Source organism: Myotis lucifugus, unplaced genomic scaffold (genome assembly GCF_000147115.1).
Source record: "Myotis lucifugus unplaced genomic scaffold, Myoluc2.0 scaffold_310, whole genome shotgun sequence".
NCBI classification, from domain to species: Eukaryota; Metazoa; Chordata; class Mammalia; order Chiroptera; family Vespertilionidae; genus Myotis; species Myotis lucifugus.
The window spans coordinates 1059459-1074052 of NW_005871358.1; the positions used below are offsets into that span (position 1 = coordinate 1059459).

Sequence of the window (14594 nt, forward strand, 5' to 3'; positions counted from 1 at the left end):
CTGTTAGCGAGCAGGGTCACTAGAAACAATATAGTGAGAATAAGGAATGCTAACCAGGTCATCAGAAAAAGTACCTCTTCCCCATACCTTCCAGGGAGGGGAGCTCATATTAAAACAAGGAGAGGAAGTTTGGAGTGTCAAGGGGTGAAACAGAATAAGTCACAAGTCTTCTTACCGCATTGTGTTTTGAGTCAGGGCCAAATCTGCTGGAAAGTGTATAAGTCTCAGATTCAGATTTAGGTTTCATGATGTTTCCAAACCACTTTCGAACCTGGAACAAGAAATACCAGGATGGTTTCTGTTAATATTGGAGAAGAGGAAAGGCAGAGTCGGGAAGAGGAAAGTGACATTATGAAAAAAAATCTTTTCCTACAAAATGTGGTTTATCCACACAATAAAATGTTACTTAGCCTTAAAAACGAATAAAATTTGAACACATGCTACAACGTGGATGAACCCTGAAGACACTATGCTGAGTAAAATAAGCCAATCACGAAAGGACCAATACACTATGATTCCACATATATGAGATTCTTATAACATTCAAACTAGTTGAGACAGAAAGTAGAATAGTGGTTGCCAGGGGCTAGGCAGGGGAGAATGAGTTGTTATTGTTAATGGGTATGGGGTTTCATTTTGGGATGATAAAGAAGTTCTAGAGAGGGATGGGTGGTAATGGTTGCACACAATGTGAATGTACTTAATGCCACTGACTGTACACTTAGACATAGTTAAAATGATACATTTTATGTTATATATATTTTACCATAATGATACTTTTCATTATGGAATACATCTTTGTTGTGGAAACATACAAAATATGCTATGCAGAGGAAGAAAATAGAAGCCATACATAACTCCTTAATCTAGTGAAAGACAACTAATGTTTTGGTGATATTCTTCCATGTGTCTTGTTTGGGGTCTCTTGAAGCAGACCCCAAGGCAGGGTTCAAATGTAAAGAGTTCATTTGAGAGGTGTTCTCAGGAAAACACTAGTAAATCAGTGAGGAAGTGAGATAGGGCTGGGAAGGCAGTCAGAAAAAAGTACACAATCCTGCCCTAGTTGGTTTGGCTCAGTGGACAGAGTGTCGGCCTGTGGACTGAAGGGTCCCAGGTTCGATTGCAGTCAAGGGCACATGCCTGGGTTGCATGTTCAGTCCATCTTGCAGGAGGCAGCCAATCAATGATGTTTGTCCTCAGCTTTGATGTTTCTCATCATTGATGTTTCTATCTCTCTCTTCCTCTCCCTTCCTCTCTGAAATCAATAAAAATATATTAAATAAAAGGTACTCAATCCTTTCCACTGTGGACAACTGGGGTTCAGTCCCATTGGGAGCTCTGGGAGTTAGCATAGGAAACACTTCAGTGTCATCCCACCTCGGGGACAAGGGATCTGGGACATTTATCCACCAGTTTGTCCTGTGAATGGGCCAGGCATGTCCTGTGGGCAGTAAGAAGCTCATAGGCATAGAGTCACAGGTGTTTCCAATAAGCAACCCAAGGCACATAGAGATGAATGGCAAAGGGATACGAGGGGGCCATGAACAGTATGTGCTACACCAAGGCTTCCAGCCTTGGCACTATTGACATCTTGGGTTGGATCATCCTTTGTGGTGGAGGTCATCCTATGCACTGTAGGATGTTTAACAACATTTTTGGTCTCTACCCAATAGATGCCAGTAGCACCTTCCCTGGGTGTGACAATCAAAGATGTCCCTAGATATTGCTAAATACTCCCCCTGGGGAGTTGTTTGAGAACCATTGTACTTTGCCATGTACACCTATACCCACACATAAACAAATGCATAACAACATCCTATCTAATAAAAGAGTAATATGCAAATTAACCATCACCTCACGATAAAGATGGCAGAGCCCACAGCCAATAAGGAGGGAATATGCAAATTGACGTGACAAGGCGAGAGGCAGAAAGGTAAATGTTTACCTGCTGGCTGAGGAGGCAGTAGACCAGGAAAATGAAGACACCCTGAAGGCTATTGATGATGGTGAAGAGGTAGCCCATGACCCGCTCAGCTGGGCCCACCTGCAAGATGCCCAGACACCACGTGCAGCCAAGGATGAGGACCAGGGCTGCTGCTTTCAGTGTCAGCATCCTGAGGGTAGTATAAACGAACATGTACACAAGCTGGTAATGGACATGGACACCCTTATAGAGTAGTTGTTAATGGTGAGGACTCTGGAGCTAGACTGCTTTGGTTTAAACCCAAGGTAGCATGGTGTGACGTTGGGCAAATTACTTTACCTTTCTATAACTCGGGTTCCCCCATCTTTCTAATAGTCCTGTTTCACAGGGCTGCTGTAAAGATTAAATGAGACTTTAACATATGTATTTAGGATAATATATAGAACAAAATCAGTACCACATATGCATAAAGCATTCTAAAACTAGGGGCTCTTTATTTCTTTCTCTTCTATAGATGGAGGGCCATATAATTTGTTATTCGAACAGGGAGACTTTTGAGATTAAAAAGGGCATTATTAATAATTACATAGGATCAACAGCATAAACTAGGACTGTCCTAGGCAAACTGAGATGTAAGGTCACTATATACCTACATATGCAGTTTACATATTTATCCCTAATTTAAATCATAATGTTTTATGTGAGAAAAGCTGGTTGAGGAATGATTTGCGGAGTGTGTTGGCTATTGTATGTGTGCCTGTCTGTTCTATAGAAATCCACAGAAAAAGGTCTGGGGAAAATATCACACATATTATATCATACCTGTCATAAAGTTTGTTAATTCCAGCTTTCTTGGGAAGTGGAAGTAGTAAGAAAAGAGGGAGTTAACCATTTCACTTTATATATTTTGAAAAAAAGATATATATTGTGTTATTTTTGTGATTAAAATGAAAACAACAAATTATGTGTCCAAGTGAAATGGATGCTGCCAATTAAAAAAAGCTCATAGCCCCCAATTTTTTGAAATAGTATTATACAAAAAATATTTTAATCTAAATCTTTTCTAAACCCATTACACAAAACTCTTTAGATATATATTTAAGTTTGCTATAATTAGCCAAATCGGTCTCTACCAGTGGGGTGAACCCAGTTTTGTTAGGGCATCCTTCAGAAGCACAACTTTCAGAGTTTCTATAGAATCCAAGCCTCCAGTAACTGATGGATTCACAAACTTAAGTTTTTTTTTTTTTTTTTATAAAAAGAGTACTCCTGTGTGCATCTTGTGTTGTGTGGCAGAAACTGCTGTTTTTGTCCATTCTCCTCCTCTTCCTTTTAGGGTTAGAACCCTCCCCTCTTTGAGTTTTTTCAAGGACACATGGCTACCAAGTTAGAGATTATATATTCCCAGCCTCCCCTGAAGCTAGTTGTCACCATGTGACTAAGGTCTAACTCTAGCCAATAAAATATGAGCAAATGTGGGCCATGCAACTTCCTATGGATGGGAAACTGACAAAGACAACATCTTATGGAATGGTGGAGAAACAAAATAGGAAGGACCTGAGTCTCTGCATCACTTTGTGGAGCAGAGCTTCCCCACCAACCCTGGACTGCTCGCCTCTGGACTGTGACATGAGAGTAACATAAACTTCTATTTCACTCTTTTTGATGGGGTGTCTTTTTGTCTCAGTAGCTTAGCCTGTACTCTATCTAATATGGATATTGGGAGATGACAGCAGCTTTGCTAGTCCCTGGAGCCTGGTTGTGGGGTATATGTGTGTGTAGATATGTAGGAGGGACAAGAAGCGGGTAAGGAGAGGAAGAGAGCATCAGAAGTACCATGTGCTCCATCTTACCTTGTATTCTGGATGGTTGACACTTCACTGTTGAGGGTGGAGAATTTCTTTTTCAAAAGCCAAAGGACCAAGAGAAAAAATACTAAATTCACCTGCAGGAATGACACAGACCAGGAATGCAAGTTAAAATAATGCACGGCGTCCTTAATAAATTGCACACAACTCCTACTTTCTTTGCACACAGGACTGAATTGGTAGCAGGTGGAAAAGTGAAACCATACAATAGAGAAAATGCACGTCCCATGTACTATCTTGCACCCAGTACTTCTGGTGCTTCCTTTGGTCAGGACCCCTGGAGCCACATACTCACGCAGATAATGACACAGACGGGGCCAAGGAAACCCCAGATGAATCCTTGTTTCAGGTGGAGCCAGCAGCTGGGAATAATGGGGAAAGGGACACAGAGAGATTAGAGAAAGCACATGAAATGACCATGAAGTGACACTTTTCCTAACAGAGAACGTTTCCAATATCTTCTGACAATGCCAGCTGATGGCAATGAAGGTTTTGATTGCTCACTACTGTGTGTTAATGCTACATTACACATTTTATAAGCACAGTTGTGTTGAATGTTCATACCAAGGTCATGACGGTGGGAAAAATAGGGATAATACTAAAGAGGAATCTGAAGACTTGAAAGCTCCAAATTATGGGAGGGATAAAGCTGGTACGTATCCACGAACTGCCTCCTTCAGAACCTTCCAAGCTCCTATTGCCATCTTTTTCCTGCTTCACTGGAGCAAGGCCAGAGCTCTTACACTCAAGGGAAAAGATATCCATTTGCTATGGACATCTCAATCACCGTCATTAATGCTGCCCCCCAAACTGTCCATGGCCCAGGGTATGAGTCAAGCTCACTGTTCAGGTGTTCCATAAAGGTGAGGCCTGGATGCTGCGGAAATGGCCACGATTACAGCTGGGACTCCATAGCCAACCGGGAACATGAGCCACTTCATGAATCTGCTCACACTGGAGTAGTTGACCACCGTCAGGTTGCGTGCGGTGAGGAAGAGGTGCAGGCCCTCCAGCAGCATCCAGGTGAAGGAGGCCAGGTAGAGATAGTGTAAGGCACCTGCGATGATGGCGCACAGCACCTGGGGGAGGAGTTAGAGTCACCAGGTGGGATACTTAGGGTGGTCTGTGAACTGAGGGCCTCTCCTTTATACTGGCATTAGTTCAGAGCACCTGACATTAGACCAAGTCCATCAATAATAAAGGTGCTTGGTGATCAATGTCAACACTGCCCACCTTGGCATCATCCCTCCAACCGCTCCCAGAAACCAAAGCAATTTTATTAAGGTGCCCAAGCAGCATCCCCTGAGGAGGAGAAGGGTCCTTTGGGACAGTGTCTGTACCTTGTTCTCAGTTCTGTCGATGGCCGTGAGGAAGAGCAGGTGGGCCAGGAAGAGGCAGATTGAGAGCTGCAGGTGGAGTGAGGTGCTGGTGTTCTGGATGGCTTTGCACAGCAGGAAGGTGAGGGCCGCCAGGAAGAGGCACAACAGAGAGAGGCTCAGTCCCATGTAGGTGATCACAGCCAGGGCGGGATCCTTTTCCTGGGACCCAGCAAAGAGGAGACATCAGCCACACTATCCTGCTCTGGGATTGTTGTTTCCCCCCTTGGAACAGGGCAGTCTAAACACAGGCACATTATGAGTTTCCTCAAAAAACTAAAAATGGAACTCTCATTTGACCCAGTAATGCCACTTCTAGGAATATATCCCAAGAAACTAGACACACCAATCAGGAAGAATATATGCACCCCTATGTTCATAGCAGCACAATTCACCATAGCTAAGATTTGGAAACAGCCTAAGTGCCCATCAGAAGAAGAGTGGATTAAAAAACTGTGGTACATCTACACAATGGAATACTACGCTGCTGTAAAAAAGAAGGAACTCTTACCATTTGCAACAGCATGGATGGAACTGGAGAGCATTATGCTAAGCGAAATAAGCCAGTCAGAGAAAGATAAATATTACATGATCTCATTCATTGGTGGAATATAATGAACAACATAAACTGATGAACAAAAACAGATCCAGAGACAGAGAAGCACCGATCAGACCAGTGGTTGGCAAACTGCGGCTCGCGAGCCACATGCGGTTCTTTGGCCCCTTGAGTGTGGCTCTTCCACAAAATACCACGTGCGGGCACGATTGAAACTTTGTGGCCCATGCGCAGAAGTCGGTATTTTGTGGAAGAGCCACACTCAAGGGGCCAAACAGCCGCATGTGGCTCGAGAGCCGCAGTTTGTCGACCACTGGATCAGACCATAAAACCTCAGAGGGAAGGTAGGGGAGGGTGGGGGTAAGGGGGAGAGATCAACCAAAGGACTTGTATGCATGAATATAAGTATAACCAATGGACACAGACACCAGGGGGGTGAGGGCATGAATGGGAGTGGGTGGGGAAGCAATGGGGGGGATAAGAACACATATGTAATACTTTAATCAATAAAGAAAAAAATTATAAAGTAAAATAAACACAGGCACAAAGCTAATAACAGAGAGTGTGAGAGGTGTCTCTAAGACTGTCTCCCCCCGCTCCAGCTTTATTGAAGTATATATAATATACAAAATAGCGCATATATTGAGTACATACCTTTTGATGAGTTTGAACATAGGCATATATCATGCTCTCATTCCCATGGTTAAGGTAATAAATATATCCATCATCTTCAAAAGATTTCTTGTGCCCCCTTGCTTTTTTAAATTTGTGGTAAAAACACAAGAGATCTATCCTCTTACCAAGTTATTAAGTGCACAGCCCTCTACTGTTAAGTATCGGCTCCATGTTGTACAGCAGAATTCACACGGAAGTAAGTGAATGGGTTTGCCAGACTCAGTCTGCACCCAAAGAGACACAGGAAGTCCTGTGTAGCAGAGGCCACTGACCTCTTCATACTCACCTGTACCTGCCCTTTGTCTGCTTTCTGTGAACCCTGTGACTGCCTGATAGCATGTTCCCTGCTATGAGCGGCAAGCTTGCACATACCAGAGCAAGTCACAAGTGCAAGGGTGTTAATGCCCCTGGAAGCTGCTCTCAAATAATAACAGTTGGGGAATTGGTAGATAAATACCTCAGCTTGTTCCACCTTTTGTGGGAAGGCCCTGAGGTGCATGTCCTATGATACCTCCCAGAGGTACCCAATAGGACTGAGCCCCAGTTGTCCATGGGGGTAACTTTTCCTGGATGCATCCTTTCCTGGCTGACTTCTCTTCTCTGTCTCACTTCTCTACACACCTACTGATGTTTCCTGGGCTCACCTCCCAGAGAAACTACTTTCCCTCAAATTCTTTTCTCAGGATCTGCTAGTGGGAGGCCTCAAACGAAGACACCCTATTGACTTACGCGCTTGGGGACTCATCTCATTGAAGACAGGGGCCAGGGATCTGACGAGCCATACAGACTTAGCCAGACTCACTTCGGGGAAATGATACTCACCATCCCTTATAATTATACGGGGATTTTTGCTTTTTTCAATGTCACTTTCATAGGACATTTCAATCATTTGTTTTTTTAACTTCCAAATTGTGAAATATAACACATATGGGGTGAAGGGGGGGCAGGCTGGAAAAAGTTAATGGGAAAAATAGGGGACATCTATAATACTTAGAATAATAAAGATAAAATTTTAAAAAAGCAAAAAGCAAAAAGCACAAAAGCCAATCTATCATATGATGAATAATTATTAAATAACCACTGATCATGAACTAGCCTGCTGACATTATCCCAGAAGTTCTTCCTAATTGCAAACCAGCTTCTCCCCTAGAGGTAGCCATGATCCTTTTATGGTAAATTTTACCACTTAAGTATTCAACCCCTGAGAATATAATTTAGTTGTATCTATTTTCCAACTTCATATAAATGGAACAATGCTCTGCTCCACAGAGTCACTCAGACACTCATAAAGAGGCTCCATCATCTGGAGTGTGTTGCACCCTCAGCACCATGGAGGGTCCCACATGGAACTGTCTGTGCTTCATCCTAGAAAGGTAGCACGGCTCCTGACAGGAAACAACCTCGATACTCAGTAACTGTAGAGTGAATAAGTACATTGTAGTATAGTCATGCAAGGGAATATTATACAGCAATGAAAATGAATAAACTAAGGCTATGCTCAACCCATAGATAAACTTCATAAATGTAACAATGAATGAATGAAGTATTTTCATGTTTATAAACATACTAGAGGCCTGGTGCATGACATTCATGCACTTGGGGGTGGGGGAGTGGTGGTCCCTCAGCCCGACCTGTGCCCTTTCATTGCAGTCCAGGAGCCCTCCCTCAGGGGATGTCTGACTAATGGATGTTGGACATCCTTAGCGCTGCGGCGGAGGCAGGCCACTGAGCTCGCCAGCTGTCAGCCGGCTTGTGCCTGAGCAGTGCTCCCCCTGTGGGAGAACATTGACCACCAGGGGACAGCTCCTGCATTGAGCGTCTGCCTCCTGGCGGTCAGTGTGTGTCATAGCAACTGGTCGTTTCACCGTTCGGTCGATTTGCATATTACCCTTTTATTATATAGGATGTTAGCTTCCCCACTGCCCTGTGTAATAGGGAGATCAGAAATTCTAAGTGTTGTTCTGGGGTACCACCTCCAACCCTGAGAAGAAGAGAGGGATGCAGGACCTCCTGTATGCTGTCACCCAGCCTATGTGATCAGTAAGTTCTCCACCTCTAGGATATGTGTCCAGTCTGACCTTCTCCCAGCACGTCTACCACCTGAACCCCAGTCACCATCATCTCTTTTCGAGTCTACTCTTGACCAGTGCTCATTCTTGACCTGAGAGTCAGAGGGATCTTCTAATGACATAAATATGTAACATCCATGATGGAAAACCTCCATTGCCTTCCCATTGCAATTTGGAAGAAAACTGAATTTGGCATTCAAGATCTGGCACATTTCTCCTGCTTCCATCTCTCCAACCTTGCCCCTTTCCAACCCCTCTCATTCACTCTGCTCCAGCCACACTTCTCTCTGGAACACACCAAATTTGTTCTCTCTTCAGAGTCTTGACCATACTTGTATCTCTTCTTCAGATGCTCTTCCTGAGACCCTTTCCTACCGCCTTTTTAAAAATTGAGGTAAAATCCAAATAATATAAAAGTCACCATTTTACAGAGTACAGTTCAGTAGCATTTAACACGTTCAGTGTTGTGCAACCACTACCGCTATGTAATTCCAAAATATTTCCATCACCTCCCAAATAAAACCCCATGCCCATAAACAGTTACTCTCATTCATTCCTCTCCCCAGTCCCTGACAACTACAAATCTGTTTTCTGTCACTATGGATTTGTTTATTCTGGACATTTCATATACGCGGAATCCTACAATATGTGGTCCTTTGTGTCTGGCTTCTCTCACTCAGCATCATGTTTTCAAGGTTTATCCACATCACAGTTCTACTAATTCTTAATAATCAGATTTTGGCTCTCATATTTAATCCTCTGACCATTCTATCTAAAGTGGCACGCCTCTCCAGTCACTCCGGTCCCTCGCTCGTTTTCATTTTCTTTATAGCACTCATCGCCACCTAGTAGGAGCTCAACAAGGATTAGGTAGAGGAATTAAATGCTTACATCATACCTTGCTGGTGAAGGCCATGAGGACAGCGAAACTGGACAAGTGAGTGCATCTGCATGTGGTATGACTCTTGTTCACCTGCACCAGGAAGCAGCCATCCCTGGACCAGTGGCTGTCCTCCCCAGTGCTCTTCCAGAAGACACAGAAGACCTTCTTGCTCAGGGGCTTCATCTGAAATAGAATGGGCTCGCTGTGTTCTTGCTCAGGAGGAGCAACTCTTAGAGTGTCGGTCTGCGCTGGGGTGAAGAATGAGAATGTGGCTGAGAGTGACTCAGGTGATTTCTATTTTAAGTGGAGAGAATGGCCACCAGGACAACAGCCCCCACAGTCCCACCTCTATCAGGATTTCACAAAACATAAAACAAGGTCATCTCTCCCTGTGGGAGTTTGAATTTTACAAGATGTCATTGGTTTTATGACTTTGTCCCCTACCAGGGGAATCAGACAAAAAGAGAGTGTAAGGCTCACACAAAGTTTTCTCCCCAATACTCTCCAAGACAAATTTCCCTGATCTCCCCAACCCCTCCAACTCCCCCAAAAACAATAACAAAAAAATTTCTCTGGTCCCTTGACACCAGTTCCTTTCCTGACAACACAGTGATTGCTTATGCAATGAGAGGGCTAGTATAGGAAAAGAACATCACCAGGAGATAGAGGATAAAATGAGCCCTCAGCCTCTTCTCTTTGTCCTAAGGGCTTCTAGATCAACTGTTCATGGGGGCAAGGAGACCAGTCAGATGCTCTTCTCTTTGGGGCCTGTATGTCCTTTGATACCCCCCTGGCCCATTCCCAGATTTCCTGCTCCACTCCCTCTGCCCCATGCCGTTCATCAAAAATTTCATGCCTAGATTTTAGCATCAAATAGAGAAAACCTACATTTCCCCGTCTTTCTCCTTTAACTCTTATTTTCTTAAATTTTTATTTTAAAATTAGATTAATTTTCCAGCTTTATGGAGAGACAATTGACATGTAACATTGTGTAAGTTTAAGGTGTAAAATGTAATGATTACCACAGCAAGTTTAGTTAACACCCCTCACCTCTCACAGTTACAATTTTTATTTTGTGATGAGAACTTTAAAACCCTACTCTCTTAGCATCTTTCAAATATACAATATGGTATTATTAACTAGAGTCACCATGCTGTACATTCGATCCCCCAGAACTTACTCTTCTCATAACTGGAAGTTTGTACCATTTGATCACTTTCACCTATTTCTCTCACTCCCAACCCTTAGCAACCAGCAATCTGTTCTCTGTCTCTATGAGTTTGGCTCTTTTAGGTTCCACATATGAGTGAAATAATTTGGTATTTGTCTTTCTCTGTGTGACTTATGTCATTTGACATAATGGCCTCAAGGTCCATCCATGTTAACGCAAATCATAAGGTTTTCTTCAATTCTTTCTTTTTTTAAAATATATTTTATTGATTTTTTACAGAGAGGAAGGGAGAGAGATAGAGAGCCAGAAACATCGATGAGAGAGAAACATCGATCAGCGGCCTCCTGCACATCTCCTACTGGGAATGTGCCCGCAACCCAGGTACATGCCCTTGACCAGAATCGAACCTGGGACCTTTCAGTCCGCAGGCCAACGCTCTATCCACTGAGCCAAACCGGTTTCGGCTCAATTCTTATTTTCTTAACAGAACTGAAAGGGAAAGGAGCAAGCAAATTTTACTACGTCTATGTCTGGCTACTACTCTTCCTCTGTTTGGACAGAGAATAGGAAAAGGCAATGGATTAATTAAAAGTGTTTTTTTTGTCCCAGCCGGCATGACTAAGTGGTTGAGCGTCAACCTATGAACCAGGAGGTCACCATTCAATTTTCAGTTCAGGGCACATACTTGGGTTTTCTCTCATCATTGATGTTTCTCTCTCTCTCTCCCTTTCCCTTCCTCTCTGAAATAAATAAAAATGTATTTTTAAAAAGTTTTTTTCTGACTGAGTTCTATAGTCTTAACCGTTGATACCAGCCTTCTATTCAGAAATGAATATTATATCTCAGTTCAAATTTCACAGATATAGGAGGTACCTGCATTTAAAATAATTTCATGCACTAGTATGCTCCCCAAGAAAAACAGCAGGGATGTAATCTGAAATTTTCTACTAGCCCTATTAAAAAAGGTGAAAAAAACAAGTCAGATTAATTTTAATGATATCTTTCATTTAACTCACTATATTCAAAATAGTTGTTTTTTATTTATAGATTTAATTGATTACATAATAGATTTACATTTTAATTCAAATATAGGGTAAAATATTGTAAATATTTTATTGGTGTGCCTATCTAATGTGTTGCATCCCTACAGAGCATCTGGTTATGACATAATTCTGTAGGATGCTGCTCCAGTTCCCTTTGTTTTAATATGTCAATATAAGTCAACATGTGTAATCAATATCAAAATTATTAAGAAGATAGTTTGCATGGTTATTTCTAAGTTTTTGAAATCTAGAGATATTAAGTGTTCAGAATACTAAGTCTTTGAAATCTCAATCCAGACTCAGCACATTTGATTTTAATTAATTAATTAACTCAATAATTAAATAAATGTTTAATTAACTAATTAACTAAATATTTTTGTGGAATGTGGGGCAAATGGTTAACATTGCAAAGCAAATTGCAAACTATTATCTTCCTTGGTTTTTATTTCATTTAAAAAAATTTTTTTAATTGATTTCAGAGAGGAAGGGTGAGGGAGAGAGTGATAAAAACATCAATGATGAGAGAGAATCACCGATCAGCTGCCTCCTGCACGCCCCCCACTGAGGATTGAGCCCACAACCTATATGCCCTGACCTGGAATCGAACCGTAACCTCCTGGTTCATAGGTCGATGCTCAACCACTGAGCCATGCTGGCTGCACTTCCTTAATTTTTAAAAAAAAATCTCTTCTAAGGTCTTTATTATTTCCCTAAAGTTCCTCTTAATTTTTCACTCTATCCTAATCTCTTCTCTACTATGCTCTCTCAACTCTACTTCTCTTTTTCTATAGAGCAATTTTTCTTGCTCTTGGCACCTCTACTGTGTATACTGATCAGGAGTTAGCAAGCTATGGTACCTTATGACTACGTGGCTCTCACCATCCCTCACTTATCTTTCCTCCTTATCCCATCCTTTCTCCTTACTTTTTGTTTCTGTATTCAATCATCATGATCCATTTCTTTTATCTTCCTCTCATAGGATAATCTGTACTACTTGGGACTAGAGGCATCATCGAGTTGATCATTGACCAGTGGTAGTGGCAAATGAAGGGAAAGTGAAAGAAGGTGACAGAATTCTCATCATCCCTTCCCCTTTCACCTGCTACTCCTTTATCCCCCTTTCCTCCATCTAGACTCTGATAAATAGAAGCAGTTTCTGCTATAAACTAATTATTCATTAGTGAGGTGTGGTGAGAGATTGGGGAAGCAAGGTTTAGGATAGTCTAGATGATAAATGCCAACAACAAAGTTCCTGTCTTCAAGGATCACCCAGTATAGTGAGACGCACCACATTTTAAATGCTTAATAGCTACAGGTAGCTCCTGGCTACGAAATGGGGAAGCGCAGATCCAGAATCACTGACTGGGAGGCTATGCATTTGTTCCATCTATGTCTGTGAAACCCAAGCAAGTCCAAATAGCAGGCTTGACCCACCTTCACATGCTGAAAACTCAGAATCACAGGCCTGGAGAGAGATGTGTTCCTTTTGGGTCCAATAGCAGCGCTGACTACCTGGGAGTTCAGGTAAATTCGATCTTCTTCATTTATCTCGACAAAAAAAGTTGCATTTATGATATTTCCAAGAGAAGAGTATGAAATAAAGACAACTGCACTGGGACCTGAGGAAAGAGAAAAATAAAGTGCCACCACCATTCCTTCCGCCCCCTCTCCTGCCCCACACGTATCATGCTCCCACGATGGTCACACCTGTGCTTGGGTGTGCCTAGTAAGTTCACTCTTCCTCCCATGCTCTTCCTCCCCAAATGCAAGTATTAACAGGATCTGCAGAGGGAGAGGTTGTTCTGATTCCAAGAATTTATTTGACCCCATCTGACACTGGTCTCCCATTTAAATTGATTCAATGACAGTTTCCCGTGATGCCAGCATTTGTGATAACTATTACTAAATCACAAGGACAAACTCTAGACAGAGTAGGCATATTCCTACCTGAACCCATTTTCTCACATGGTCAGTTATATGTTGCTTTCTCTCGAGTTCGAAGAGCATGTGACGTTCAACTTAAAGTTCTAAATACTTCAGCACAAGGGAAATTAGTCAAGCACTCTGAAAGTGTTTTCACTCTTAATGTGGTGTACAGGGAGATATTAGAATAAGCTTAATCACTTTATCAGTCATTGTTGGCATCACTGTTGTTTTTATATCACGTTTTTGTTGTTTTAATATCATGTTTTTGTCATTTTTATATGATGCCTCTGTTGTTGTTATAGCATTTTGTTACTGTTTATTTATTAATAAATTTATATATTATTTTCATATACATTTTACTAATTTCCTTTCATCTCTCACACTTTTGTTATAGAGAAAGGGCAAATAGCAATATTAAAAGGGAATTAATTAGCAGAAATCCTATCTAATAAAAGAGAAATATGGTAATTAGTGTACGACCGCTACCCTTCCCATTGGCTAATCAGGGCTATATGCAAATTAACTGCCAACCAAGATGGCGGCTGGCAGCCAGGCAGCTGAGAACAGGATGCTTGGTTGCCCCAGCGATAGAGGAAACCAAGGTTCCCGCCCGCAGATGCGGGGCTCTGAGCTCCTAAAGCAACAGCTCCAAAAGATACAATGTTTCAATTATAGAAGCTAAAAGATGGCGGTTAATCTGCATACTCAGGCTCCAAGAGGTAGAGCTAAGCCAAACAGCCCTGAAGCCCCAGAGCAGAGGCAGAGAGGCCTCACTGCCTGGGTATCAGCAGAGCCGGGAGGCCTCCCGGTCCCAGGATCAGAGGAGCCTGATGGAAGCCCTGTGTGTTTATGCACCCTGGGGGTTCAGAGGTCCTGTCCTAGGCAGAGGCCTATGGCGAAATTTTCGACTCTGAGAAGCCGCCTGCGGGCTGGAAGGCGGCTCCTCTGACCTCAGTGCTGGAGAAGACCATTAAGCAGAAAACTAAAGAAACCGATTTTACATCATTTCCCAGGTGTAGAACAGTTGGCATGTAAGCCCCTGACCAGTGCCCAGCCTCTCCTCTGTCAGTCTATCTCACTCTTAGGTACCATGTTCTTTGTTC

At 42.5% G+C, this 14594-nt stretch overlaps 1 protein-coding gene across 3 annotated transcripts in view; it reads right to left on the bottom strand.

The window, feature by feature from the left end:
• The window catches only part of ADGRE3 (adhesion G protein-coupled receptor E3), a 65775-nt gene that overhangs the window by 677 nt on the left and 50504 nt on the right, over positions 1 to 14594 (bottom strand). For all 3 annotated transcript variants that reach the window (XM_023763953.1, XM_014465765.2, XM_023763954.1), the window contains 8 exons: positions 13000 to 13184; positions 9367 to 9534; positions 5133 to 5330; positions 4636 to 4871; positions 4088 to 4154; positions 3778 to 3869; positions 1946 to 2114; positions 176 to 271 (listed from right to left, as the gene is read on the bottom strand). In XM_023763953.1, the coding sequence (XP_023619721.1) occupies positions 176 to 271; positions 1946 to 2114; positions 3778 to 3869; positions 4088 to 4154; positions 4636 to 4871; positions 5133 to 5330; positions 9367 to 9534; positions 13000 to 13184 (1211 nt within the window). The remainder of the gene's footprint in view (positions 1 to 175; positions 272 to 1945; positions 2115 to 3777; positions 3870 to 4087; positions 4155 to 4635; positions 4872 to 5132; positions 5331 to 9366; positions 9535 to 12999; positions 13185 to 14594) is intronic.